The sequence below is a fragment of the Heloderma suspectum genome, chromosome 8 (assembly GCF_057233095.1).
Source record: "Heloderma suspectum isolate Gila_16-S chromosome 8, 16-S_ref, whole genome shotgun sequence".
NCBI lineage: Eukaryota > Metazoa > Chordata > Lepidosauria > Squamata > Helodermatidae > Heloderma > Heloderma suspectum.
This window is the reverse complement of record NC_139465.1, coordinates 17,427,199-17,453,429: the sequence shown is the minus strand read 5'-3', so window position 1 is coordinate 17,453,429 and position 26,231 is coordinate 17,427,199. Positions and strand designations below refer to the sequence as shown.

The 26,231-nt window shown below is 45.3% G+C and overlaps 1 protein-coding gene across 1 annotated transcript in view; it reads right to left on the bottom strand.

Annotated features, from left to right (window-relative positions):
• Positions 1–26,231, bottom strand: part of LOC146338881 (ATP-binding cassette sub-family C member 12-like) — a 117,395-nt gene that overhangs the window by 25,380 nt on the left and 65,784 nt on the right. Inside the window, exons 16-23 of the mRNA XM_084812425.1 lie at positions 22,964–23,066; positions 22,822–22,887; positions 20,048–20,137; positions 17,468–17,571; positions 14,927–15,121; positions 10,568–10,794; positions 6,767–6,904; positions 3,241–3,427 (exon numbers count right to left, since the gene is read on the bottom strand). Coding sequence (XP_084668551.1) covers positions 3,241–3,427; positions 6,767–6,904; positions 10,568–10,794; positions 14,927–15,121; positions 17,468–17,571; positions 20,048–20,137; positions 22,822–22,887; positions 22,964–23,066 — 1,110 coding nt within the window. The remainder of the gene's footprint in view (positions 1–3,240; positions 3,428–6,766; positions 6,905–10,567; positions 10,795–14,926; positions 15,122–17,467; positions 17,572–20,047; positions 20,138–22,821; positions 22,888–22,963; positions 23,067–26,231) is intronic.

The following is a 26,231-nucleotide window of genomic DNA, read 5'->3' as shown; positions in this document are numbered from 1 at the left end:
ACGTTGCACAGAGTGGAGAAAGGCAGCGAGGTGTTGGAGGGCAGAACTGTGTGTGATGAAAGGTTCAACTAGCGGTCCAGTTGGCTTTTGTTCATGGAATTGGGGGGGGGGTCGTTTTGTCCTTTATCTGAGGCAGCAAAATATCTTGGGCAGGCCCTGTCTGAGGGATATGGAAAAAGATTTCCTATGGCTGCTTTCTACTCAGATAAGATCCGTAAGAAGCAATGGCTTTGGCCAGGGGGTTAATATAGTTACTTCCAGGGATGCAGAAAAAACTGTTGCGGGGTGGGGGTGGATTTATTATTGCATAATAAATAATTATGCAAATTATTTGCATAATTTGTGCAAATTATGGCTTGGCATCCCCACTCCCCAAGCACAAAAAATGTTCCTGGAGTTCTGAGAAAAGCCTGCAGCCAGTGGAGGCTGGTGCTCCTATGTCAGTGGGGCAGTACATCAACTCTGGGTTGCAGTCAGAACCACTCAGAACCCTAAAGAAGCTGTCCTAGGTGCTGAACCATATCCTCAAAATGGGTTCAGCACCTTGGATAGCTCCATTAGAGTTCTGACTGAAATCCAGAGCAGATTCATTGCCCCATGGACATAGGAGCCGCCAGCCTCCCCTGTCCTCAGCTTGGCTTGCAAATGCTAATCGAGTCATACATGGTGCAGAACTCTGTTGAGCAAAAAAAGAACCAGATTTCCCAGCAATGCACATCCCTAGTTCTCACACTAATGTCACTTAACCAGGGGATAACCACGTCAGCCACCAGACCCATGTCATTGCTTCTATGGATATTACAAACACTGGGCCACTGTGGATATACAGAGTAACTCCAAATACACAAATACTGCTGGAAAATGAGAATGTGTATTCACGCAGTTATCATGTCATTCCCCCAAGGAGCTCTTAGGAGTTATGAAAATCAAAGAGATAAATTCCCAGCACCCTTATAAACCCTCCTCCTCTACCCCTCCACCACAATTCCCATAGTTTAGCCTTCCTCAAAACTAGTGCCCTCCAATATGGGTTGTACTCCAGCTGAACATCAGGAAAAGCTTTCTGACTGTTAGGGCAATACGACAATGGAACCCATTCCCTAGGGAGGTGGTGGGCTCTCCCACACTGGAGGCGTTCAAGACGAGGCTGGACAGCCATCTGTCGGGGATGCTCTGACTTGGATTCCTGCATTGAGCAGGGGGTTGGACTCGATGGCCTTGTAGGCCCCTTCCAACCCTACTATTCTATGATTCTATGATTCTACTATGACCCTCCCACAATTCCCATGGTTCATCCTTCCCCCAAACCAGTGTCCTCCATATGGGTTGGACTATGACTCCCATCATCCTAAGCCAGTGTGGCCCTGCATACTCAGGGCAATGGGAGTTGTAGGACACTGGGTTGCAGAAGGCTGCCATAGTTCCTTTCACAGCTTTAACAGTTGAGCCTGCTTAACACTGGTTTAAATGTGTATTATACCTGCATACCAAGTGAAATGCAGAGGATCATGACTCACATCTACACTTCCATCTGAGCATCCCCCTTCAGATGTTCACTTGCATTTGACAGATTAGATCATGTACACTTCTCCCATTGTGTGATAAAACAGCAGGGAAGTGGCCACTTTTGTGGGATCCAATGTCTGGAATGCCCTTCTGAAGAGATCTGAAACATGCCATACAGCCCTTCATATGGGGAAGGGCTGTAGGTCAGTGGTAGAGCACAGGCTTTGCCTGTAGAAGGTCCGAGATTCAATCCCTGGTATCTCCACTTCGAAAGATCAGGCTGCCTGCAGGTGATAAGAAAAACCTCTTGCCTGAGATCCTGATGGTCTGCTGCAAATCAGAGTAAACCATACTGGTACTGATGAACCAATAGACTGACTCGCTATTAGGGAAGTCCATCACTGGGAATTCTTTTTTGGCTCAGCAGAGTTTTGCACTGTGTACAACTCGCTTCATGTCTGCAAGCCAAGCTTTGGGCTGTTCCCTGAAATCTGGGAACTTTTTTGTGGGCTTGGTGGTGGTTTTTTTTTTTTTTTGCAATTTGTGCAAATTTCTGGCCAATTTACACAAATTACGGCTACAGTTGCGCAAATTATGCAAATTCATCTGTGATTTGTGCAAATCCAGCTGTGATTTGTGCAAATCCAGCTGTGATTTGTGCAAATCCAGCTGTGATTTGTGCAAATTAGGCTGTAATTTGAACAAATTGCTCAGAAATTTGTGCAAATGGCCAACACCCCCCCCCCAAGTGCAAAATTTTGAGAAAATCTGTGAACTGGCCCAACTCGCTGCATACCAAGTCAGGTGCTGCATTGGGAACCAAAATGAGGGCCACAGGGGCTGAGCTTAGGAAGACACATTGAACTCCAACCCCCCAAAATGAAATTCTCTGACATCCCTACTCGATATATGAATGCTTCATGTCTTCAGATGTGACAAACTCAGGCCCAATTCACAATGTATGTGGCAAACTATATATAGACTTGTGCAGCAATGCACACCTCAGAATGTGAAACAAAGACACATTTCTAAACACACAAGGACAGGCAACTTACACATGCAAAACATCCCTCTGGGCATGTATCTGCTGTGTGTTTACTAACACATGCCTCCACTTTGCATTTTAACAGTTGCTGAAAACTCCAGAGAATACACATCATCGTGCACGCTTGCCTCATGAAATTATGGAAGGGAACACCATAACATCTTTCTGTTTTGGAGGAGATGCAAACTAACTCTCCCCAAATGATGGCGATTTAACACTTCAAGCCGCATGTGATATTAGCAAAAGGGTCAGATCACAAAGCACCCAACCAGGCATATTTTCATGCACATCTTTTTTTTTAAAATACATTTTTCTATACATTTCCCTTTGGCAGATATATACAATTTTGTAAGTGATTCGTAAATGAATGGAGCGTTTTGGGGTGCGTTTTCCTCAATAGACACTTTTTTTAACGTGCACTCTTTTGCGTGAACTGCATCACACGCTTCGGAAATGTATGTGTTTCAATGGCAAACTGTGTTCCTGTTTGTGCCTCAGTTCAGAAGTTCATATACGGTAAATTCTCATTGACATGAGAATGAGTTTCTCACCCATCCCTAGCTGTATGGCTCTATTCATGCGGCATGAAACCAGCCCACTAGGATATATTAGACTCAGCTTACACCCAGTTTGGACTGTGTGAAAACAAAGCATGAGTTTGTCCAGGATTCAAACTGGAGAGCTTTTACCTGGATAATATAAGATAAAGCCAAGCCTTTTTCTGCAGCACTGATGGATGATGGGCTGAGGACCACAAACAGGGCAACGATCAAAGTCATGGTGTTCATGAGGATATCAGTCCTTACTGCAAACCACCGTAGTGCATAGTTAAACAGCATGAAATGGCCGGAGTTTTCATCATTCAGGATTTTAAAACTGAAATGAAAGCAAAAACAACATTTTTAACAGCCTTCTCATCTAGGGATGGATGGACCCCATCTGTCCCTGCCAGGCACTTGCTGAACTGCCACTGCCACCCGCCCCTGCTCACTGTGCCATGAAGGGATCATTTAAGCCTGTGACGTTGCAGAAATGGCCCCTTTATGGCCACCATTTATGCAACATCACTTTTACAGAGCCACCCCAACCTGCCATTTTTTCACAAAATGGTGGCTCAGGGAGGGGCCAGCCAGCCACTAGGTGCTCCCGGACCATGTAGCACATGGCAAATGGCTGGGTAAGCGTGCAGTAGCTTGGTGAGCTGGGGGGGGGAGTCCACCAGACTCCACCACCCTCTCAGACTTCTACAACATCTCTATTCTCAACAGAGAGCCAGTGCAGTGTAGTGGTTAGCGTGTTGGACTGGGACTTGGGAAATCCAGGTTCTAGACCCCATTTGGCCATGTAGCTCACTGGGCCGGTCACTGACTCTCATCTAACTGACCTCACAGGGTTATTGTGAGGATAAAATGGAGAGGAGGAAGATCATACAAGCCACCTTGGGTTCCTTGCAAGAGGGAGAAAAGGTTTGATGTAAATGTAATAATGAAGAAACCAATAGTGGTGTGGTGGAGCCAAGGCTCACAGGGACTTTTGTTTATTATGATGAGGCCCTGGGACTTTTTTTATTTTATCATGAGGGACAATTACATCACCAAAGGAGGATAAGGAGATTGCAGAGAATCTGAATGAATTCTTTTCATCTGCCTGAACTGTTGTTTTCAGGAAGGGAGTCTGAGGAACTGAGGCAAAGAGTGGCGACAAAAAATGAAGTTCTCAACCTTATCAACAAATTGAAAACTAATAAATCACCAGGCCTAGATGGTATCCATTCTAGAGTTCTTAAAGTGCTCAAATGTGAAATTGCTGATCTTCTGACAAAAATATGTAACATGCCCCTAAGATCAGTCTCTGTACCAGAAGACTGGAGAATGGCTAATGTAACAGCAATTTTAAAATAAGGATCCAGGGGGATCCCCAAAATTGCAGACTGGTTAGCTTACTGTCTGTTCTGAGCAAATTGGTTGAAAGCATTATTCAAGATACAATTTGTAACATTAAAGAAGGACAAGCACTGCTGAAAATGAATCAACACGGCTTCCACAAAGTTAAGTCCTGTCTCACTAACCTTTTAGAGTTTTTTGAGAGTAACAATAAACATGTGAACAGGGGTGATCCAGGCGACACAGTTTACCTAGACTCCCAAAGGAGGTTTTGACAAAGTCCCTCACCAAAGACCATGGAGCACTTAGCAGTCATGGGATAAGAGGAGAGGCCCTCTTATGGATCAGTAACTGGACAAAGAACAGAAAGCAGAGAGTAGGAATAAATGGTAACTTCTCCCAATGGACATACGGGTCCCACAGGACCAATTTTTCAATTTGTTTATGAATGATCTGGAATTAAGAGTGAGCAGTGGCTGGGGTGGCCAAGTTTGCTGATGACACCAAATTATTTAAGGTGAGTATAACAAAAAGGGATTGTGATGAGCTCCAAAAGGATCAAACTGGGAGAATGGGCATCAAAATGGCAAATCCAATTCAATGTAAACAAGCGTAAAGTGATGTACGTTTGGGCAAAATATCCCAATGTCATGTGTATGCTAATGGGTTCTGAGCTGACTAAGAAAGAGATCTTGGGGTTGTGGTGGGCAGCTTGATGAAAATGTTGACCCAGTGTGGAGCTGCTGTGATAATGGAAAATGCCATGTTAGGCATAATTAAGAGAGGAATAAAAAATAAAACTGCCAATACCATACTGCCCTTATACAAATCTATGGTGTGACCACACTTGGAATACTGTGTACAGTTTTGGTCACTGCACCTAAAAAAGGGTATTGTAGACTTTGAAAAATTGCAGAAAAGGGCAACTAAAATGATCAAGGGCCTGGAGCAACTCCCCTATGATGGATGTTTACAGCAGCTGGGACTATTTAGCTTAGAGGAAAGATGAATGAGGTGTACAAAATTATGCATGGTGTGGGGAAGTGGATAGGGAGACATTGTTCTCACTCTCTCATAATAATAAAACCTGAGGTCATCACATGAAGCTGATTGGTGGGAGATTCAGGACAGATAAAAGGAAGGACTTCTTCACACAGCGCATAGTTAAACTATGGAATTCACTTCCACAAGATGTAGTGATGGCCACCAATTTGGATAGCTTTAAAAGGGCATTGGAGAAATTCCAGGAGGAGAAGGCTATGAATGGCTTTGAGTCTTGATGACTGTAAGCTGCTTCCAGTATCAGAGGCAGTAGGGTTATATATACCAGCTGCTGGGGAACATGGGTGGCAGGGTGCTGTTGCACTTGTGGGTTCCTACTTGTGGGTTCCCTATAGGCATCTGGTTGGCCACTGTGTGAACAATGGAAAAGATGGAGCCTTGGTCTGATCCAGCATGGCTCTTCTTATGTCCTTATGAGTGGCCACCTAGACCCAGGGAGTGCAGGCATCTAAAGGTCAAGGCTCAGCCAGCTGCAAGATGAAGAAGTGCCCACTTAAGGAATAAGGACTGCTCTTGAGTAAGGTTATACTTATGAGTACATTATTTCAGCTCCACCCCTGGCTGAATGGGGCAGAATATGGCAAGAAAGAAACTATAATGTTTACATCTGGATGGGTGGGGGATATTTCAGTGTGAATAACCATCTTTCTCATGAGAGCCTCAGAGACCTGGTGCTGCCTGACTAACCCCAGTGTGTTGCATTCTACAACACACACCTCAAACCCCCACTCTGGCGCTGTTTGTAAGGATTTTTCAAGCCCACTGACATGGATAAAGTCTGAAGCTTCCTTTCTCTGTGGGCACACTCTGAAAATTCCTGTGGCTCCGAACAGAAAGATCATACCAGCACTTGGTAGCTTGGTGCCCCATTTCTCCAGCTAGATTCCAGGTCATGAAGGACCTAGTAGCAGACTCACAGGTGTGCTGAATTCTTTCACTTTAAAAACCCAGTCCTAGCAATAGCTTAATGCTGGGGAAAAGAATATAAAGAGCTCCAGTGGGAATACCATATGGCTATGCACATAACGATCTCTTTGAGACAATTCTGAGAATCCACGGTGCAATCCAAGAGTCCCATGGCTTGCCATTTCCTGCAAATGAAAAGCCACATGATCTCTATTGTTTATGTCACCCAATAACAGACTGGCTTCATCAATGTCCTGGCAGGTGCAAAATCATCAAGATTGGTGACCAGGTGAAGAATAACAGCAAGGCTTTATCCATTCTGTTTGAGTGAAAAAAAATGTGACTTGTGGGCCAGGTGACTTACTGATTGATATAGTCTTCCTTCTTTTGGTAGGCATGGATCGTACTAAGACCTTGGACAGAAGATGTGATCAAAGAAAACCATGGAGACCTGCTGATGTTTTCAACCCGTTTTAGCTCTCGGATGGTGTTCTGAAAAACTCTGCAACAATAGGCAGATGAATTGTGCAAAGTTAGATCTCAGCTTTAGAAGTGGATTCAGAACCCTGCTACCGCCCCCCCCCCCAGCATTCTGGATTTTAAAACTCTAAATAATTGACTCCCACCACTAATAGAAGCATTTTTTTGTATGTCTACTCAGAAGTAAGTCTCATTGAATTCAATGGGATTTATTCCTAGGTAAGTGGGTATAGGGTTGCAGCTTTAAGTATTCTTCAAGATTTGAGCAGTACAAAATGGAATTTGCATATTATTATTATTATTATTATTGACATTTCTGTACTGACCCATAGCTGAAGCTCTCTGGGTGGTTTACAAAGATTAAAAACCATTAAAAATACAGCATACAAAGTTTAAAAATCATTTACATAAAAATACACAGATAACATAAGTAAATCTAAAAACTACTTTAAGCAATGAACCATAAAACACATCCAGGACCTGGTCAAAACTCACCATATGCTGCCAAATGCCTGAGAAAAGAGAAAGGTCTTAACCTGGCACCGAAAAGGTAACAATAGTGGTGCCAGGTGGGCCTCATTTGGGAAATAATCCATAATTAGGGGTCACCACTAAGAAGACCCTCTTTCTTGTTGCTGCCCTCTGAGCCTCCTTCAGAGGAGGCACTTGGAGGAGGGCCTTAGATGCTGAACATAGTGTATAGGCAGGATTATAGTGTTTTACTGCATGTATGCATGGAAGCAGGGCCATGCCCCTTGCCTTCAACTCAGCCCTCCACTGGAATGTGGCCCTCAAGAGTGTCTCCAAAATTAAATTCAGCCCTCTGGCTAAAAGAGGTTAGGCACCCCTGCCTTAGCCTGCAAGAGGTAGGCCAAGAACACTATCATTCAGCATGAGAGCATCACCCCTGGGACACTCTCAGCTTAACTTGCCTCTGTGTTTGTTTGTTTTTTGCCCCAAGATAAAAAACAAAAAACAAAACATATTTGTGTTGTGCTGTGCCTTTCTGTCCTTCCAGACTGACAAGGTGTCTTAATGACAGCATGAACAACCCAATAGATAAAAATATTAATCAAACAGCCATATCCCAGGCAGAACAGCAGCACTATGGGGCTGGGGAGCATTGGCTTAGTGAAGCTGGACCACTGAAACATGACCTATGTGGGGCTGGCTTTTCACAAATGTTCAGGAGCATCCTGTTTGTGAAATGCTGGTTCTACAGTTTTGACTGGAGCCAGTCCTTTGGAGGATGGAATGCCTGTGACGGTCCAGGCTGGGAACCCTCAGAGACTGAGTTCTCCAGCAGCTCCAAGGAGGGATCCGACCCTGGTCCCCCCTAAGAAAGGCTCAGTTGCCTTAGATCTCACACCCAGTCTGCTAAATCCTGGGGAAGTATTGCAAACCACTGACTCCAAGGTGTGGATCTCAGACTCCACCAGCAAGCAAGAAGGCTCTCAGGAGTATTTCCCCAACCAGATTCCCATTCCTCAGCCTCCCCCCACCCCCAAAGAAGTCAGTGACTGCAGAAAAAATGTGCCAGCCCTTTAAGAAAATCAGATGCATCACTTGAGAGGGTGAAGCTCTCACCAGGACTCTCCTGGCTGGCTATAAAACTTGGGCATTGCTCCAGACCAGTGCTGGGGTGATGTGTCTTATCTTAGGTGCAAGACTGCTAGCCAGGGTTACTGAACACACCCCAAGAATCGCTGAGTCAGTACCTTGAGTATTGTCCAAGGTCCTGAACCTGTTTTGCTCCGGATCTGCACCAGTCAACATGTGTGCTCTTAAGGACCCAGTTCACTCATATGACAATAATTGTGTGCTCTTCCTGAGCCATTGCCTCACTGGGATGGAATCCCTGACAGATCATTACTGCAGCAGCCAGTCTGGCTTCCAGTTCATTTCTGGGTGTGATTCAAAATGCTGGTGGTTGCCTTTAAAGCCCAAAATGACCTCGCCTCAGGTACTTGAAATACTCTCTCCTACATGATCCTACTTATTCTGTTAAGTTAGGGGCAGCAAACCAGCGGTCCTCTATATATTTGGGGTACAACAACTCCCTTAACTCCATACCATTGGCCACATTACTGGGGACTGATGGGATCTGAAGTTTAAAATGTTTGGAAGGTTCCCAATCCTTCACTTAAATTATCAGGAGAGCCCTTCTCTGCACCCCACCCTCATCAGAGCTGTGGTTGGCTGGGATGTGGGAGAAGATCTCTCTCTCTCTCTCTCTCTCTCTCCAGGATGTGGAACTCCCTGCTCCAGGAAATTTCCTTGGCTCCCTCCATAATTTTATTTTATTTATTGTTATTTATTTGTGATATCTATATATCACTAAATATAATGAAATCCCTAACCAGTTTGATGGGATTTAGAGGCTGGTTGTAAGCTTTTTTCTTCTTTAGCCTGCCTATGGCCTATCTGGTTTATGATTTGTTATGCCCCAGGCTTTCTTTGTTGTTTTTAACTTGCCGCATTTGTGCTGCTGTTATTGTTTCACATTTTTACACATTTACACATGTTTTACGCGTTTTATGTTTTGGGGATGTGAGCCACCGTGGGTACATGGGAACATGGGAAGATGCCTCATGCTGAGTCAGATCACTGGTCAACATAGGCCAGTATTGCTGACACTGCCTGGCAGCAGCTCTCCAGGGTTTCCTGCAAGAGTCTTTCTTAGCCCTACCTGGAAAGGCTGGGGGTTGAACCTGGGACCTTCTGCATGCAAAGAGAGTTTTGGAAACAAAATGGAAAGGTGGAAGAATCTAAATAATTAGTTCAACCAGTCAATGAGGGCATAAGAATAATACATTATCCACCAGCAGCACCAATGTCCTTTGAAATAGCCATCTTTCTACCTCCGGTCTAAACTGCATTAAAGAGGAAGCCATGCGAATATCCCTTAGAAGAGAGATCCACACTTGAAGTGTCACCACAGAGAAGGCCCTGTATTTGCAAAGCCACTTGTCAGAAATGGATTGACTTTTCCCTTCACAATCAACACAATAGACAAAGCTTCAGGCTAATACAACTTTATTTTGCTAGATGCCTCTCCCTTAGGTGGCTCCCTCATACATTGGCTTCCAAGAATGGCTATCCTGGTGGAGCATCTGAGCCCTGTCCCTAATTTTTCCCACTTGGCTTTGCATCGTGCCCTAGTGCCTCTCAAGTCATGCCCCTCTCCCTCCTCTCCCTCCACAGAAACATGCATTCTCATGCATGTTTCTTAGTCTGGGTCTAAGAAACCCAGGGACTTAGTCTGGGTCATCTGTTAGTCAAGGTCTTGGGAGGACTCTCTTCAAGCATTTTGGCTCATTAGGGAGGGTTCCTCCCCCAGCCTCTGCTCTAGCTGCTGCTCGAACTCTGATTCAGAATCGGTGCTGTCAGACATCTCAAGGCACTTAGACTCATCCCTGACACCACCCACCTTACACCATACCCAGAAAAACACAGAGCAGAGCCTCTACAGATGATCTATATCAGCATGTGTGTATGTATCAAGCAAGGGACTGTGAATTCACTTCTGCACATAAAATGCTGGAAGGCTGGATTACGAGCATTGAGCACATGTCTACTCATGAGTGCATGGTAGCACCTTTATTGAATATACCACAGTTCATTTGTTTTTTAACTGGGGTAGGCAAAACTACCTTATTTTTAATAGAAATAACAGCTAACTTACTGGAAGAGTAGAACGAAAAGAACAGTTAGAAGAGCCACTACAATTAGGAGAGAAGGAAACACAGTGGCAATGATGACGAGGATTGAGAGCACCATGAAAAACTGCTGCAGAAAGTTCTCAGCATGAAACGGAAGCCTCACGTCCAACTCATCCATATCCTTAGAAAACCGGTTCATTACTCTGCCAGTGGGAGTTGAATCAAAGAAACTCATTGGGCTCTGTAAGATCTGTGGATAAAGGTGGGGGAAGAAACCGCTAACATCAACAGCAGCAGCAACAACAACAGCAGCAAAATGGGATGGGAGACATGTCTTTTGCAGCTCTCTGCATCTGGATGGCAGATATATGCGGCCTTAATACGAGCCATGGCATAAATACAGCAATGTGCTCTGTTGCTTTTGTTTGATGGGTAGTGGGGGGTCTTCTTTGCAAAGCAGCCTTTAAAGATGAAGAGGCATGGCTTTTGGTTTTGTTTCTCATTGGAGCATGACTTCAAAAAGGCAGCAATGCACACGAGAATTACAATGCTGGAATAGGAGTACTGGAAATAAACAATTCTGATTAAAATGGGAATCATTTCCAAATGTAAATCCCTGTCTTGATAAAACATAAAATGATAGAACAGCAATGTTAGAAGCTCATTCAGTCCAGCAGTGAGACCATCCACTAGCACCTTCCCCTCTCCTCTGTCAATCTACGCAATCCAGATGGCAAGCAAAGGAAAGGCACACAAGTTCCATGCAACTTGACCAAAAGAGTCAAGCCAGATGTTGCAGTGGAAAGCAAAATCCCACCAAGCCTTTAGTCTGCTTGGCCTGGCATAAAACTACTTCCCAGTGCCAAATTGTCAGCCACCAATGGATTTTAACTACAGACCTTCCAGGAGTGGGAGCCCTAAACTTCTAGCTGAAGCCCTGTTCCTTGACCCACTGCCATTAGTTGGAATGTGGTGGGTCTCTTTGGACCTAACCAGCTTTCTCAGCGATTTGCCGAGGCCTAGCATTAATTGTTGGCATGTCCAGGCAGCTGCCAGGGTCCGCTAACAGGAGCTCTAAAATGGTGTCTTGATGCCACCATTTTGTTTAGCGCTGTGCACCTACTCAAACATGTACTCAAGATGACACAATCTCAGATGGCTTCCCACTGGACCAGCCTTCCTCAACCTGGTGCCCTCCAAAACTTTGGGACTACAATTCCCAGCATTCCTGACCATTGGTCATTCTGGCTGGAGCTTATGGTGGTTGAAGCCCAAGGCATGTGGGGGGTACCAAATTGGGGAAGGCTGCGCTAAGCACTCTGGTGATGGCAAGGAGCCACCACCACAGAATGGGCACATCCAGAGTCAGTGATACTACTGGAGAGGTCTGTAGTAGATCCTCACATGCCCAAGAACCTCCACGTATTTCCTACTCATGGTTCATTAGTTCTGCTAAGCCTGCCCATTTGTTTCACACATCTGGACTCTTTTGGGAACTGAGCTCCATTTGCTTCCTGTACAGTTTTGTCTTGCCCCCTCTGTGAGTTGCCTCAGCCCAACACAATCCTTAAAGAAGGTTCAGCCCTGCACAAACCCAGATCTTGAGAGCATAAGAGCCATGCTGGATCAGACCAAGGGTCCATCTAGTCCAGCATTCTGTTCACACAGTGGCCAACCAGGTGCCTGAGGGAAACTCACAAGTAGGACATGAGTGCAACAGCACCCTCCTGCCCATGTTCCCCAGCAACTGGAGAAAGTACACCCATTGAAACTGGTGAATGGTTCCCCCTGACCAGGATGGCTTCCAGTTCAAGCTGGGTGTTTGCTTTGCCAGCAAAACTCTGTTCACAAACTCTTGATTGTTGGTTGCCTAAAGTTGAGTTCTGTCACTGGGCTGGATTGAGGGCTGTACAGAGCCCACCTGTCTGCCTCCACTAATTCCCAGAAGAGAGGACTGAGTTCCCGCAGCCACAGTTTATCTGGCAGACACCATTTTGTGCTTTCTAATGTCCAGGTGTTGAACCAGTTTGGGGCATTGCTCGAGGGGTGGATGGTAGCCAACAGTGGGGGCCATCTTGTATTTTTGGCAGCAGCTGTTTTGTTTTTCCCACTATGCCCCAGATAAAAGTTCAGGGGGAAAGCATGTGTTTTGCATGCAAAAGGCCATAAGAACTTTAAGAGTCATCCTGGATCAGACCAGGGGTCCATCTAGTCCTGCATTCTGCTCACACAGTGGACAACCAGCTGCCCGTGGGAAACCCACAAGCAGGACTCAAGTACAATGGCACCCTCCCACTTGTGGTCCCCAGCAAATGCCCCAGCATACCGCCTTGGATATTGGAGGTCGCATATAGCCATCAGGACTAGTAACTGTGTCCTCCATGCATTTGTCTAACCCCCTTTTAAAGCCACCCAAGTTGGTGGCCATTGCTACATCTTGTGGTAGCAAATCCCTTTTTAAAAACAACATATTTTTATTGAATTTCAGTAATATTAACAAAGCCAAATAAAACCAAACCAAACCAAAATAGAAACTAAAATAAAACGAATTCCATCAGGATTCCATCTTCTTACCGTACAGTTATATCTTAATGGGTGTACAGAGGTCACAGGTGATTCTTGTCAGTGCTACTAAATATTTTATCAGACAGACTCAGGATTATTCTTCATCTGTTTTCTTCCTTATAAAAGCCATGGGGTTTTAGAGTGCAAGGGAATCAAATATTGATGTTCAGTTCTGTTCATATATGAGATAAAGTCCAACCATATCGCATGGAATGAATTGTGTTTGCTTTGACCCCTGGCCACCTTCAATGTGTGCAATATTTTTTTTTTCCATTATGGCAATAATTTGCCAGACCATGGCATGCCAATAACCTAACCCCTGGAAGGGGAATCCCTTCCCAAACCTAGTTATCGTGGATCTGGCAGCTACAAGGAAATGAGTAATCAGCTCCTTACTGTTTAAAGCACTGGCCTCCCCTATACACAGATTCAGTACTGCTAGACTGGGCATATGTGGGACATTTTGGTTTGTAATATGGCCAATCTCTGCTGCCACTGCCTGCCAGAATGGTTGGGCTTCTGCACAATCCCACCACGTGTGCCGGTACGTTCCTGACTCCTGGCACCCCCTCCAACACTGAGGAGAAGTTGAGTGTGTCATAAATGAGAGATGCCTTGGAGTCATAGACTATAGATCCATAGACTATTTTCAGTGACATCTCTCTAGTTCGAGCTGATATTGATTTATATGGAGACTTATCCCATAGTCGTTGCCATTGTACAAATTCCATTGTACTTCTTCATATAACTTATAAGAACATAAGGCCATAAGAACAGACCTGCTGGATCAAACCAAGGATGTATCTAGTCCAGGATTCTGTTTACACAGTGGCCAATCAGGTGCCTGTGGGAAACCCACAAGCAGGGTGTAATTGCAATAGCACCCTCCAGATCTTCCCTCTCTCTCCCCCTGTGAGGCAGTAACATTGTAGATGAGGAAGACCCCTCCAGTACATGACACATGTACTGTGATCAGTCAGACCCTACACTCTGTGAAAAAGTATGGTTTCAGGTTGACCCTAAATTCTACCCCAAATGATCCACACTTGCAAGCCTAGTGTCCAGACCATGGAAAGAAATAGCTCTGCTCTATTCTGCATCAGTCAGGCCACATTTGGAATACTGGATCCAGTTCTGGGTGCCCCATTTTAAGAAGGACATTGACAAGTTGGAGCACCTCCAGAGAAGAGCAACCAGGGTGGTGAAGGGTCTAGAAACCAAGTCCTATGTGGAATGATCAAAAGAGATGGATATCTTTAGCCTGAAGATGAAGGGGAGAAATAGTAGTGGTCTTCAAACATCTGAAAGGCTGTCATGCTGAAGATGGACCAGACTTGTTCCCTGCTGTTCCAGAGGACTAGAATCAATGGGTGCAAATTGCGCAGAAGCTGATTTTGGTTAAACATTAGGAGAAACTTCCAAACAGTGAGAGCTGCTTAGCACTGGAACAGACTGCCTCAAGCAGTGGTGGCTTCTCCTTCACTGGAGGTATATAAGCAGAGGTGGGATAGCAAGCTGTCAGGGATGCTGCAGCTGCACCTCAATAGTTGGCCAACCTGCACTTAGCAGTGGGCTGGACTAGATGATCTCCAAGATCCCTTCCAGCACTATGATCCCATGGGACCCCATTCATAAATCTTGTGCCAATGTTGAGTTGTATGCTAACAGGTAATGCAGCTCTGGAAATACCTTTCATGATCACTAGGTAGAGTGATCAGCTCAGTTACTCTGTGACCCCATGAATTAATACTCTAAAGTTTATTTTGCACTCCTTGTTAAAAATGTAATGATATCCACTAACCAAAGATTTGTGATACCTTGTAAAACATGGTGTCATGTAGAGTAGATGAAGCTCGTAGCACTGTCTTAGTAAAAACAAAGCCTTTGATGAAGCTCAGGATGACCATGGAAACGATGCTCATTCCATAGACAAGCTGGTAGAAGTGCAGTTGAGGATTATCCGTGATGCTTCCCACATTACAGGTTGTGTTCTGCACAAAGCTGCAGTTTGCCTTTAAAGAACGGATTCAAACAAACAAAACCAAACCTGTAATTGAGATTAGATTACTTTTTCTTTCCTAAATAAGGACAAATGAAATCAAAGGAACGTCGGACTGTTCTTTCTGCTGTCTAACAAGAAGGATTTCGTGTTGCCCAGTGAAAAAAAAAATAATGATTTCACTAAAAGGAAAGAAACCAAACACTTCTGCTTTGAACATTTAAAACATACATTTCTCACATCCAGGCATTGAATGCTGTTGGTTAGATAGTCAAAATGGCATCACTACCACAAAAGAGGGAGGTATTGGCAGATTTGGAAAAAACCCAAGGTTTTACAGAAATATATTTTTAAAAACCTTCAGAAAAGACCCTAAGGTGGGTTGGGGGAACCCCCCAAAAGCACCCAGTGTGGACTAGGCATGCTCAGTGGCCACAAAATGAAAATGGGCTATTGGTGGGGGGAAGAGGGAGAAATTAGTTTAGTTCACTTTTCAACAAGAATTTACCTAATTTTGCCATTTCAAGCCACTATGCAAACTGAAACTCAGAGGCATTTCAACCTTTTAGAAAGGGGGGGGGGGACTGCACAAAAGCCAGGAAACCAACAAACTATGGGAAGTTGGGGGAATGGGGATGGGGCCAGGAAAAGGGGGCATGGCCCTCCGGGAGACCCAGAAGGCTGGACTGGAACCTTAGGAGGGCCAGATTTGCCCTCCCCAGGTCTGAGTTTCTGTACACCTGCTAAGTGGCATAGGCTTCGTTTGTGATGCTGGTGCAGTAAGGCAAAGCCTGGATCTGCCACCTCCTCCTTGCTCTAATTGTCCAATGCAAAGGTTAATCCCAAATACGTTGGCAGCGTTGCCCTTAAATTGCAAAGAAGACCACATGTATCATGGTACTGATGTTTGGAAAAACACCCCCTGCACTATAAAAGTGATAATAATCTTGTCTCCAGAGAGCTATACTTGATTTTGAAAACCTACACTTGTGCAGGAGAGAGGGCACCCTCTTCTCTGTGATGCCCTTGCTCTTTCAAGCAAGAACTAGAGACCATTGGAAAGATAATGTAATACAAAGTTCTTGAAAGCTAGCTTTTGAAAAGGGAGACAAGCCTCGCTTTACTTTTTGCTAGTCCATAGTCTTGGGAAAGTGAAGAAAGCAGTAAGAACATAAGAACCATGCTGGACCAGACCAAGGGTCCATCTAGTCCAGCATTCTGTTCACACAGTGGCCAATCAGCTGCCCATGGGAAACACACAAGCAGGACATGAGTGCAACAGCACCCTCCTGTCCATGTTCCCCAGCAACTGGCATACATAGGCATCCTGCCTCTGATACTGGAGGTGGGGTGGCCATGTGTCCTGCTTTACAGAACATAGTCCTCTATTTGAAGGCAACCTTTATTGAACAGGCTGCCCAGTACAATTCTGATTTAAAGAGTAGAGATGTTTGAGAAATTTGCTCTGTTGAGGTGTTGTTGCTGTTTAACAGATTTACCTGATCCATACCTCATGGACCCAATCCATACAGTTCTGAAGCATTCCATGAAACAAACAAACAACATGCATTCATTTACATCAGCACAGTTGACAAATGTGCAAAGAAACTGAATAGATTTCTAATATGCACACAAACATTTTAGTCAATGGGTGCATGTGTACAAAATGTGTACATTTGAAATATGTGTACAAAAATACACATGAACTTCTGTATGGAAAAAAAAAAAAAACCTGTGTGGAACCAGGATGGAATGAGCTCGGAAGTGGAAGAATGAGAACCCTGACATCAAGTATGACAGGTCCTCCCATCCTTCATACATTTATTTATTTATTACATTTATATCCCACTTTTTTTCCTCCTGCAAGGGACCCAGTGCAGCTTACACAATCCTCCTCCTCTCCATTTTATCCTCACAACAACCCTGTGAGGTAGGTTAAGCTGAGTCAGTGACTGGCCCAAAGTCACCCAGTGACCTTCATAGCCAAGTAGGGACTAGAACCCAGATCTCCTGAGTCCCAGCCCAGCACTCTAACCACTACACCATACTGGTTCTAAAGCGCTAGAAGAAGGGAGAACAGGGACGTTGAAATTGCCCATCTGCAGTTACCACCTAGACAGCAAACTGAGCAGGCACACAGGTTGCCTTTTTGCAGTCTTCCACACTATAATGGCAGACGTCTTGTATTTCTATTAAAATGATAGTAATGCTTTCTAAATTAGCATCTGTACATATAAATGAGCACATGCTAACCTTATGCAGATCGATGTCCTCCCCCTTTTTGTGGTGACACATTTCCTCTTTTGGGGTGATGTGTAAGTGGCCACCCTAGGAAGCAAACAGTGAGTAGTGCACTTACCCCAGAGCCCTGTTTCAGCCAGAAACTCAGCCACCAGTTGCTGAAGGCTGAACAGCCAATCATGAGGACAAAAAGGAGCATGATGAAGAACCACAACAGGAAACCTAAAAGGGAGGCCAGGCCAAATGAGCAATGGTTGGCAGAGGAATATTTAAACTTGCTGTACTCGTAAGGACAGAAGAAAAGCCCTGCTAGATCAAGCCAAAAGCCCACCAAGTTCAGCATCCTGCTTCCCAGAGAGGCCAGCCAGATGTCTATGGGAAGCCCACAAGCAGGGCAAGAGGCATGTCATGATGCTTGTTCCCAAGCAACTGGTACTCCGAGGCATGCACAGATTGCCCGTGCAGCCAGTTTGGAAACCTCCTTTTGGAACGCTCTGCTGCCCCTTCTTTACTTTTTACCATTCTGAATAATTTGTGCCATCAGCAAGTCTGGCCCACCTCACTGATGGGATGGCCAAGTGTCCACTTGTGCAGGTGACAGCCCTCTCTTTGAAGCGCTGTCCGGTCCAATTCAGAATGGTGAAAAGTGCGGAGACGGGCTCTGGTGCTTGAGAAAACAAAATGTATTGTGCTCAACGCGTTTCGGAATGCTTCCTTCCTCAGGAGCTGTTAAAAGCCGTTTGATCTCTTGTCCTGAAATACACAAGTGTTCTTTCTTCTGGATACTTGCAAATGCTATTGTTGAGGTCTTGCTCTCAGGAGAGCAGGTAGGCACACAGGTCACCCGATCACAGTCTTCCGCACTATGGTGGGATGTACTATATTTCTGTTTAAACTGCATTATTTCTAAAGGTGCATCTATACATATAAACCAGGAGATGCAAATTTTATGCAAATCACTGTCCACTTTTGTCCTCTTTTGGGGGGTGATTCATAAGCCCCCATCCTATTCCAGATCAACTACCAGTCACAATACAGAGTTTTGGGGAAATCCCATTTCTTACATCCCTCCATTGTGAGAACAGCCTGTTTAATTCCTGCTGTCTGTTTCTTGTTCTTTAACCAGTTGCCAATCCCTGTCCTTTTATCCCATGATTGCTAGTGTATGGAGTAAGTTACATCACCCAAGTCAATGGGACTTGCTCCTGAGTAAACAACCCTGGAGGGTTGCACTGCACATCTCCTAAAAAAAGAACCCCGTGGGGTTGGGGTGGGGATATGCCTCTGGTGTTACGGAGGATTCATTCACTCCTGTTGCTTATCTCTGTGCAAAGAGATGTGCAGCTTTTCTGGTGGCTGAGAATGCCCAAGCCTGAGCCATGCTGTGGGCTTGACTCCAGGAAGGCCTTCCATTTGAAGGAACATGTGTCTAGAAAGGCTAGCTCTTTCTCCAACAGGTGGTGAGCTGCCTCTAACCAGCTCTTGTGGAGAACTTTTCCAGGGTTGCTTTTCCCATGGCTGCAGCTCTATCTTCGGAAAAGCTTCGCCCATTGGAAAAGCTTCACCCGCTGCTCTCACAGCTTCTGTGGCTTCTCAAAGGTGCAGAAGCCATTTTCTGGGGGGAAAGCAGGCACCCTTAAGCACAAATGACAAAAAAATTCATGAGACCTGGAAAATACTTGGGTGCATATGGATATCAGCCATGAGGGGACAGGGAAAAATAATAATAATACTGAGGTGCAAAAGAACCATCATGTGAGTCCATCCTCTTTCAATTTGTGCCACCAACACCCATTTAATATAATCCATTGGTTTACACCAGGATTGGGGAACCTGTTACCCTCCAGGTGTTGTTGGACTCAAACTCCCATCAGCCCCAGCCAACATGGTGAATAGTCAGAGATGATGGGAGCTGTAGTCTTACAACATTTGGAGGGCCACAGATTACCCACCCGTGGCTTAGACCATTTTCTGTAACTGCTAATTGCCTGGAAAGGAGACCGCAAGAATATCAGTTTATTCTATTTATGATCATTTTCTATTCCGGGGAACAGTAGTTCTTTGCGGAAGGGAGGACGTTGTGGAGCCAGGGTTCGTGATCAACTTCATTGCCAATGAGAACTCCCAGGATGCTTTGGGAATATAAAAGCCTGCATCAGTTTGAACAGTAGATATATTGCATGCCTCTGAGTATGTGTTGGATACTTTCGCCTCAACAAAGCTTAAGTTCTGCCCTAAAAGGAGCCTATACATAATTTAAATTGGGGTGGGAAACTTCAGGAGGTCCAGGGGCCATTCTCACTTCCTCACACAATTTGGCCATTGTCTCATTCTGTGGTGGTTTGCTGCTGATTTTTGGTGGCAATTCGCTGATTTCCCCCCCTGCCACTGCCATGAATTTTGATGGCAGTTGTGGTGGGTGTATTGCAGGGGCCTCACTAGGGGGCAGCGGGAGCTGCATGCAGCTCATGGGCCATGAGTTGCCCACCTCTGCTTTAAACAAACTAACAAACACTGAATAGTCAGAGCCAGTCCCAACACAGATAAAACTAAGGGTGGATTTTCTGGGCAGGTTTGAATCGCCAACAGCTCTCCTTTTTACACATTAAGCATCCATTTTAAAAACATAGTAATTCTAGCAGAAATCTACAATGACAAAATGCATTTGCTTGAAAAGGCTGCTTGTTGCAGGATGTACCTCCAGAAGCTTTAATATAAGTGTGGTAGGTTTTCCACGTAACAGCACCTTCTTGCTTCTCCTCTTTTTGAACAAGTTGGTTTGCAGGAGCTGTAGCAGAAAGCATCAAGTATTTATTCACACCGAAATGTTATCAAGGGCTGACAAATCTCATGCATTTTAAGTAAGATTGGACGTCACTTGGGTCTATCCGCTAAAATAAACATTTGAGGCTTCACAGGAGCCTCGGCGAAATGTATTCCCACCGCCAGCCACCCCTGGATGAAGCCATATGGTAAATGCTCCCTCTGTTTTCCTAATGGCTGTCAAATGAATTGGAATCCGTGACTGGAATGAAAAGGTAGAGGGCATTGATTGACCAAAAGTGATCAATATCACCCAGCTTTCAATGCAACGTCCTATTGATATTCTTGTTTCCCTTTCTGATTCTGTACAAAGCAAAATGCAAAAAGGGCTAAAAGAACAGCAACCGATTTCTGCTTCTCATTTGAGCAGTTTTCATCACTGAGTAGTGGAGGCTGGTGGCTCTGATTTCAGTGGGTGTCACGTTCCTTCGTCCTCCCCCTTCACAATCAACACACTCCAGGAAACAAGGCTTCGGGCTATACTACTTTATTAGTTAAGGACTAGCTTCCGTATAAATGCAGATTCGAGGACACTCTCAGACTGCAGTGAAACAGCTAATCCACATATCTATGAATATCAAAAGAGGAGACAAAGTGGAAGTTAAAGAATTTGCCAGCAGTCTGGGCAAGAACTTCTCAGCCAGACTTGCTTGGCAGGGATGCCCCTCCCTTAGGGTGGCTCCTTCCTGTGTTGGTTTCCATGAGTGGCCAACATGCAGGAGCACCTGAGCCCTGCCCCTAACTTTTCCCGCTTCACTCTGTGACAGACCCTAGAGTCCTGCAAGTCACACCCCTCACCCCCCTCCTCCCCCTCCTCCAAAACCTGGGTTCCCGTGGTGGAGGAATGGGGGAGCCATTCAGGCTAGGCCATCTGTGTGTCCAGATCTTGGGAAGAAAGTCTGGCCATATCTGGGCTCACTGGGGAGGGTGCCTCCCTCTGTTCTGGCTGTTCCCATTCGGATTCTGAATCTGAGCTGCCAGACAACTCCACATGCTCACATTCATTCCTGACAGTGGGGCTGGTTTTGGCCAGAACCAGCCAGAACTCTAAAGAGGTTATCCAAGGTGCTCAACCCATGTTGGGGATAGGGTTCAGAACCTTGGATAGCTCCTTTAGAGTTCTGGCTGGTTCTGACTGAAACCCAAAATGGATTCACAACCCCACCGAAATCGGAGCTACCAGCTTCCACTGTTACTGAGCTGTTTATGTCCAGAATTCAACCTGAAATGGGGGCCTCTCTTATAGCGAGGGGGTGATTTCTTTTTCATTCTGGACTTTGCTTACAACAGCGATGCAGAACCTCCAGTCTGTGGGCCTAATCAGACCTGTGGAGGTTCTGCATCCATCCCGCACAGTCTCCTTGGGTTCCTCCAGGGGGGTGGAGGGGCTTCTGGAGGACTCCCCATTGTTATCTCTGATTCCCGATTGGAGATAACAGCAGAGATGTGGTGCTGACTGAGGACTTGGACGGTGTAGGGATGAACAGCCGCTGTTCCCAGCGCTGGCCAAGTGACTTCACGCAGTGTGTGCTGCCCCATGAAGATGACATGTGCTGCACAAAGCCCCAAGGGACTTGGCTGGCACTGGAAAGAGCAGCCATGCTTCCCAGTGCCCAAGTGGCTTTGTGTGGCACATGCTACCCCCATACGGTTGCCATGTGAAGCCCCAGGGACTCAACTGGTGCCGGGAAGAGCAGCCACTCCTCCCAATGCCATATGAGCCCCCTTTTCCATGCTGAGGCGTGGCCACAGCCACTAGTGCCATCTGGCCCACAAAGGACCTTGTGGAGGGCCATGCGCCACCACCCATATCTGATTCTGCACCCCTGGTTTACAGTGCCAAACCCATAATTTTGGCTCAGCTTGGACAGCATCTTCAGCATGTCCTTTCCTTGAGAATGCGTTAGGAAAAGGAATATGATCAATATCAAAGATCAACCATGCTTCCAGTCCATTAGAGCACTAAAAAGGCATCGGGGCACTGGTTCAGCATTCAACGCTAGGAAGAGCGATCCTCGGGGGGTGGTGAGAACTGCCACATCCAAAGCCCTGCTGGATCAATGTGGCCAAGACAGGAGGCTGTGGCCAGTTTTTCTATTTGTTTTCCTTTGAGGTCCTACCCACCACCACTTCCATTGACTGGAACAGGTGTGGAGTAACATCACCAGCTCCATGTGGGGATGTGCCCCACTAAAGTGGACACAGGGGGTTCCAATGTTCCATCCATTTTCAAGGACGGAACACCCTTCCCCCTCATGAAGCTATCCACCAAGGAGAAGGGAGAATGTGTTCATTTGCCAATGGAAGACTTATAATATAGATGGACACTTAACTAAATAGACTGCTCCTCTTCTATCTAGGGGGACTCTCCTTGGGTAAATGGGGCATTGGGATGTGAGACCATGCAATACACTGAAGCTTCCTGATTGAGAAAGACATTCCACTGTACATGTCCAACAAAGCAGACCCTGCACAGTAGAAGTACAAAGGTCACCTTGATACCACCATCTAGAGAAAGTCCAGTGCTTTTGCACCAAGTAGGGGTTGCTGGTGTAATCCCAATCACCACCGCATGCATACCCATTTTCATTTGTAATCACATTCTTTCAAATATATATTCAAGAAATAGCAAGAGACGCTATAACGTACCTGCCTGTCTTCCTATGTCAAGATCTGTTTTGGATTCCTGGCTTGTCTCCTCAGACATATCGAAAGCTGGGGAAATGAGAAAAGAGTCAGGCAAACAATCTTTGCTATTCAAAAAGCAGATTGTGATGTTAAATCATTTTACCAGGATTTTCAACTCCTCTGTAGGAGACTTCCAGAATGTTATCCTGAACTTCCTCAGCCATTTCCGTTGCTGCATTTGAATAAAGGAAAGCATTGCCTGGTACCTGCAATAAACAAATACAGAAGTACACATTTTATGAAAGAGGAGTCCTACTGCTGGATCAAACCATCACATGTCCATCTAGTCCAGTATCCTGTTTCCCAACAGTGGCCTGTCCTTTAAACAAGGCATGAAGGTAGTAACATCCCTTTCCTTTTGTTATGGCCCAGCATCTGCTATTGAGAGGTAAATTGCCTTTGAAGAAGGGGATTCTATTGAGCTATCATGGCTAGTAACCACCATGGATAGCCCTGTTCTCCATGAATGTGTCTAATCTGTTAAGAACATAATAAATGCCTCTGGGATGCACACAACTAGGACATGCGAGCAATAGCCTGTCTCACCTCTGCCAGAGGAATCCTCTTCAAAGGAAGACCTAGAGCTCCTGGAGATAAACCATGCTGAGGAGAAGCCCATGCAAGGAGATCAGGAAGAGGGCCGGGAGGAGCCTGGGTCCTCAGGGTAGATGGCCATGGGTCTATCCCCACAAGAGGAGGGCAGCTCCACCTCTGAGATGGAGGCTGTGACCACTTAGCCCCTGAGAGCAGCGACATCTCAAGAAGCATGCTAGAACAATCACTGTAAGAAGTGCCCAGTTACAGAAGAAGACTCCTTTTGAGTAAAGGGCTCCTCACGTGGAGGACTTCTTTCAGAAGATTCTCATATTTTGCAGCCGAGACCTGGATGGGGCTTTGAAAGCTTCAGCTTATAAGCCTCCGTTCTCCATAGGAAGGGCTGCTGATGTTCTTACACCCGTTCTGGTCCCTGATCTTCTTGCTTCTGACTACCCAGCCCTTCCTCTGCTAGAGCTCCTAGACCTTGGATTAGGGATGAAATCCATTTGGGGGGGGGTACAGTTAAATGAATTTCCTTAGATTCGGCTCCCCAGACGTGGTTCCTGTTCCTGCTGTGGCGCCCAGCAGTCTGCAGCAAGTCAGGCCAGTTAATGGATTTTCTAGGCATTTTGCACATTTTTGTGGGTTCCGCAGTTTCTGAGCAATTTGCACTAATTCAGCCATAATTTGTGCAAATTGCTGAGAAATTTGTGCAAACTGTGGAACCTGCACAACAAAAGTGCAAAAAAAAAAAAGGTTCCTGGGGTCCGGGGGAAAGTCCACAGCTCAGCTTGAAAATGCAGATCCAGTTGTGCATGCCATGGAACTCCGTTGAGTCAAAAAAGAACCAGAATTCCCAGCGATGGACATCCCTGCACTGCATTGCCTAGTGACTTTGTTTGTCTGACACTCCAGTCTTTGCTTGAACTTGCTGGCCTAAATCTCAGACTGCAGTGTGACTGCACATTTGTACTCATTCTTGTTTGGTGCTGTGCTCTTGATGTGAACCTCGTTGGCTTGTTTACTCCCTGTAAATCCTTCTTCTGCTCTTTGTTCTCCAGCAACTGGTATTCAGAAGTATGTTGCCTCTGATTAGGGATGGGTAAGAGCTGTGTTTCAGTTCAGTTTTGATCAGATTTTACCAGAATTAGCAAGGTTCTCCATATTTGGGACAAAGGGAACTTGAGATCAGAATAATTTGAATGTGGGAGAAGCCAAAGTGGACAGATTCATTTATCGAGGCCCCAGGTTTTGAGCGTTTTGCTCTTGAAAGTCTGGGTTTGAATCCCTGTGCATTCAACCATGATTGTGGTGCTGAATTAGGGGTGCCACCTCTTTTGTTCTGACAGGATCCTCCTTTTTAACAGCTATATGGCAGGCAGGTACAACACAGTCCTCTCCATGCTGGGAATAGCCGGATCGAGTGAATTTGGCTGGTCCAGATGATGAAAGTTTCATTTAATTTCTTGTTTTTGATCAGAATTAACCAATTCATTAACCAAGTTATTCATATTTGGGAGAGAAAGAACTTGAGATTTTTAAATTCTGAATGCAACAGAAAGCAGAACTGATTCACCCAGTTCTACCTCTGATGCTGGAGGTAGTATATAACCATCATGACTGGTAGCCATTGATAGCTTTATCCTCCATAAATGTGTTTATAAGAACATTTAAAAAGCCATCTAGAACAGCAGCTATTGCCACATCTTGCATCAGTGATTCTGGCTCTGGTTTTCTGTTTTATACTTGTAAAATGGCAGAGCAAAAGAGCAAAAGAGCAAAAGAGCAAAAGAGCAAAAGAGCCAAGATCACAGTTCAGCTTAGATATCCAATGTGACTCCTGATTTAAAAGTTGGCTGTTCTCTTTAAAAAGGAAGTGTGACCAATTCTGAATGGGTCATTATGCTTTGGAAAGGGTGACTGACACAACAAATTTCTGACAATTCTAAATAGGTTGCATCTGTTGTTATACGATATTTGATTGATTTTTGTTTTAATGATCAGCTTCAGAGATTGTGACAACACTTTCTAGAATGAATTTTGAGTGACAAATGATGGGCAAGAGAGGCTCAGGAAGCAAACATTCAAAGAATGAGTTGATTGTGATGTAAAACAATAGACCCTTACAGCACTTCAATGACCAATAGATTTATGGACCTGGTTCATGGGGGTGGGGGGACAGAAATCACAGTGGCTTCTTCTCCCACACCCACATGTGCTGTGCATGTGACCACCATTTGCATAATTACCCGTGACGCCGCACGGGTTGCTGTGTCATCTGAAAACGGCATGATGCATGAGGGGGTTACCCACGTCACGCATGTGACCACCATTTGCATGGTCACTTGTGCACCAAGTCAAGCCAGCTGGTGGAAGACAAAATGGAGTCCGCGGGGCTGAGTCAATGAAAGCTCATCGAGCTCCATCCCCCAAGCAGATTCCTCTGACATCCCTAGTGCTCTGCAAAAATCTATCCTCTAATTCCCTGAAAGTTTTCTTCCCACATGAACGAAGCTTTCAGTGTTCTGCCTCATTCTCATGGCTTTTTATCGTTATTTTTGTGATTTTTTGAGCTTGCCTAATCACTGCAAGGCAGCCAGTGCATATTTTATTACACATCTGTGCTTCCCGATATGCAAAAGCCCTGTGGGAGGAATTACCTCATGACATCTTCTCCCAGGCTTTAACTGAAGTGTGGGAAGCTGAGGAGGCTACGGGCTGCTGGAGAGATGATTGCATAATCCAAACCAGGTCACTCGTGCACACTCTTTGGCCACCTCCGAAGTAAGGTAAGCACAAGAAATCCAAACCCAACCCATGAGAATTTCTCGGAA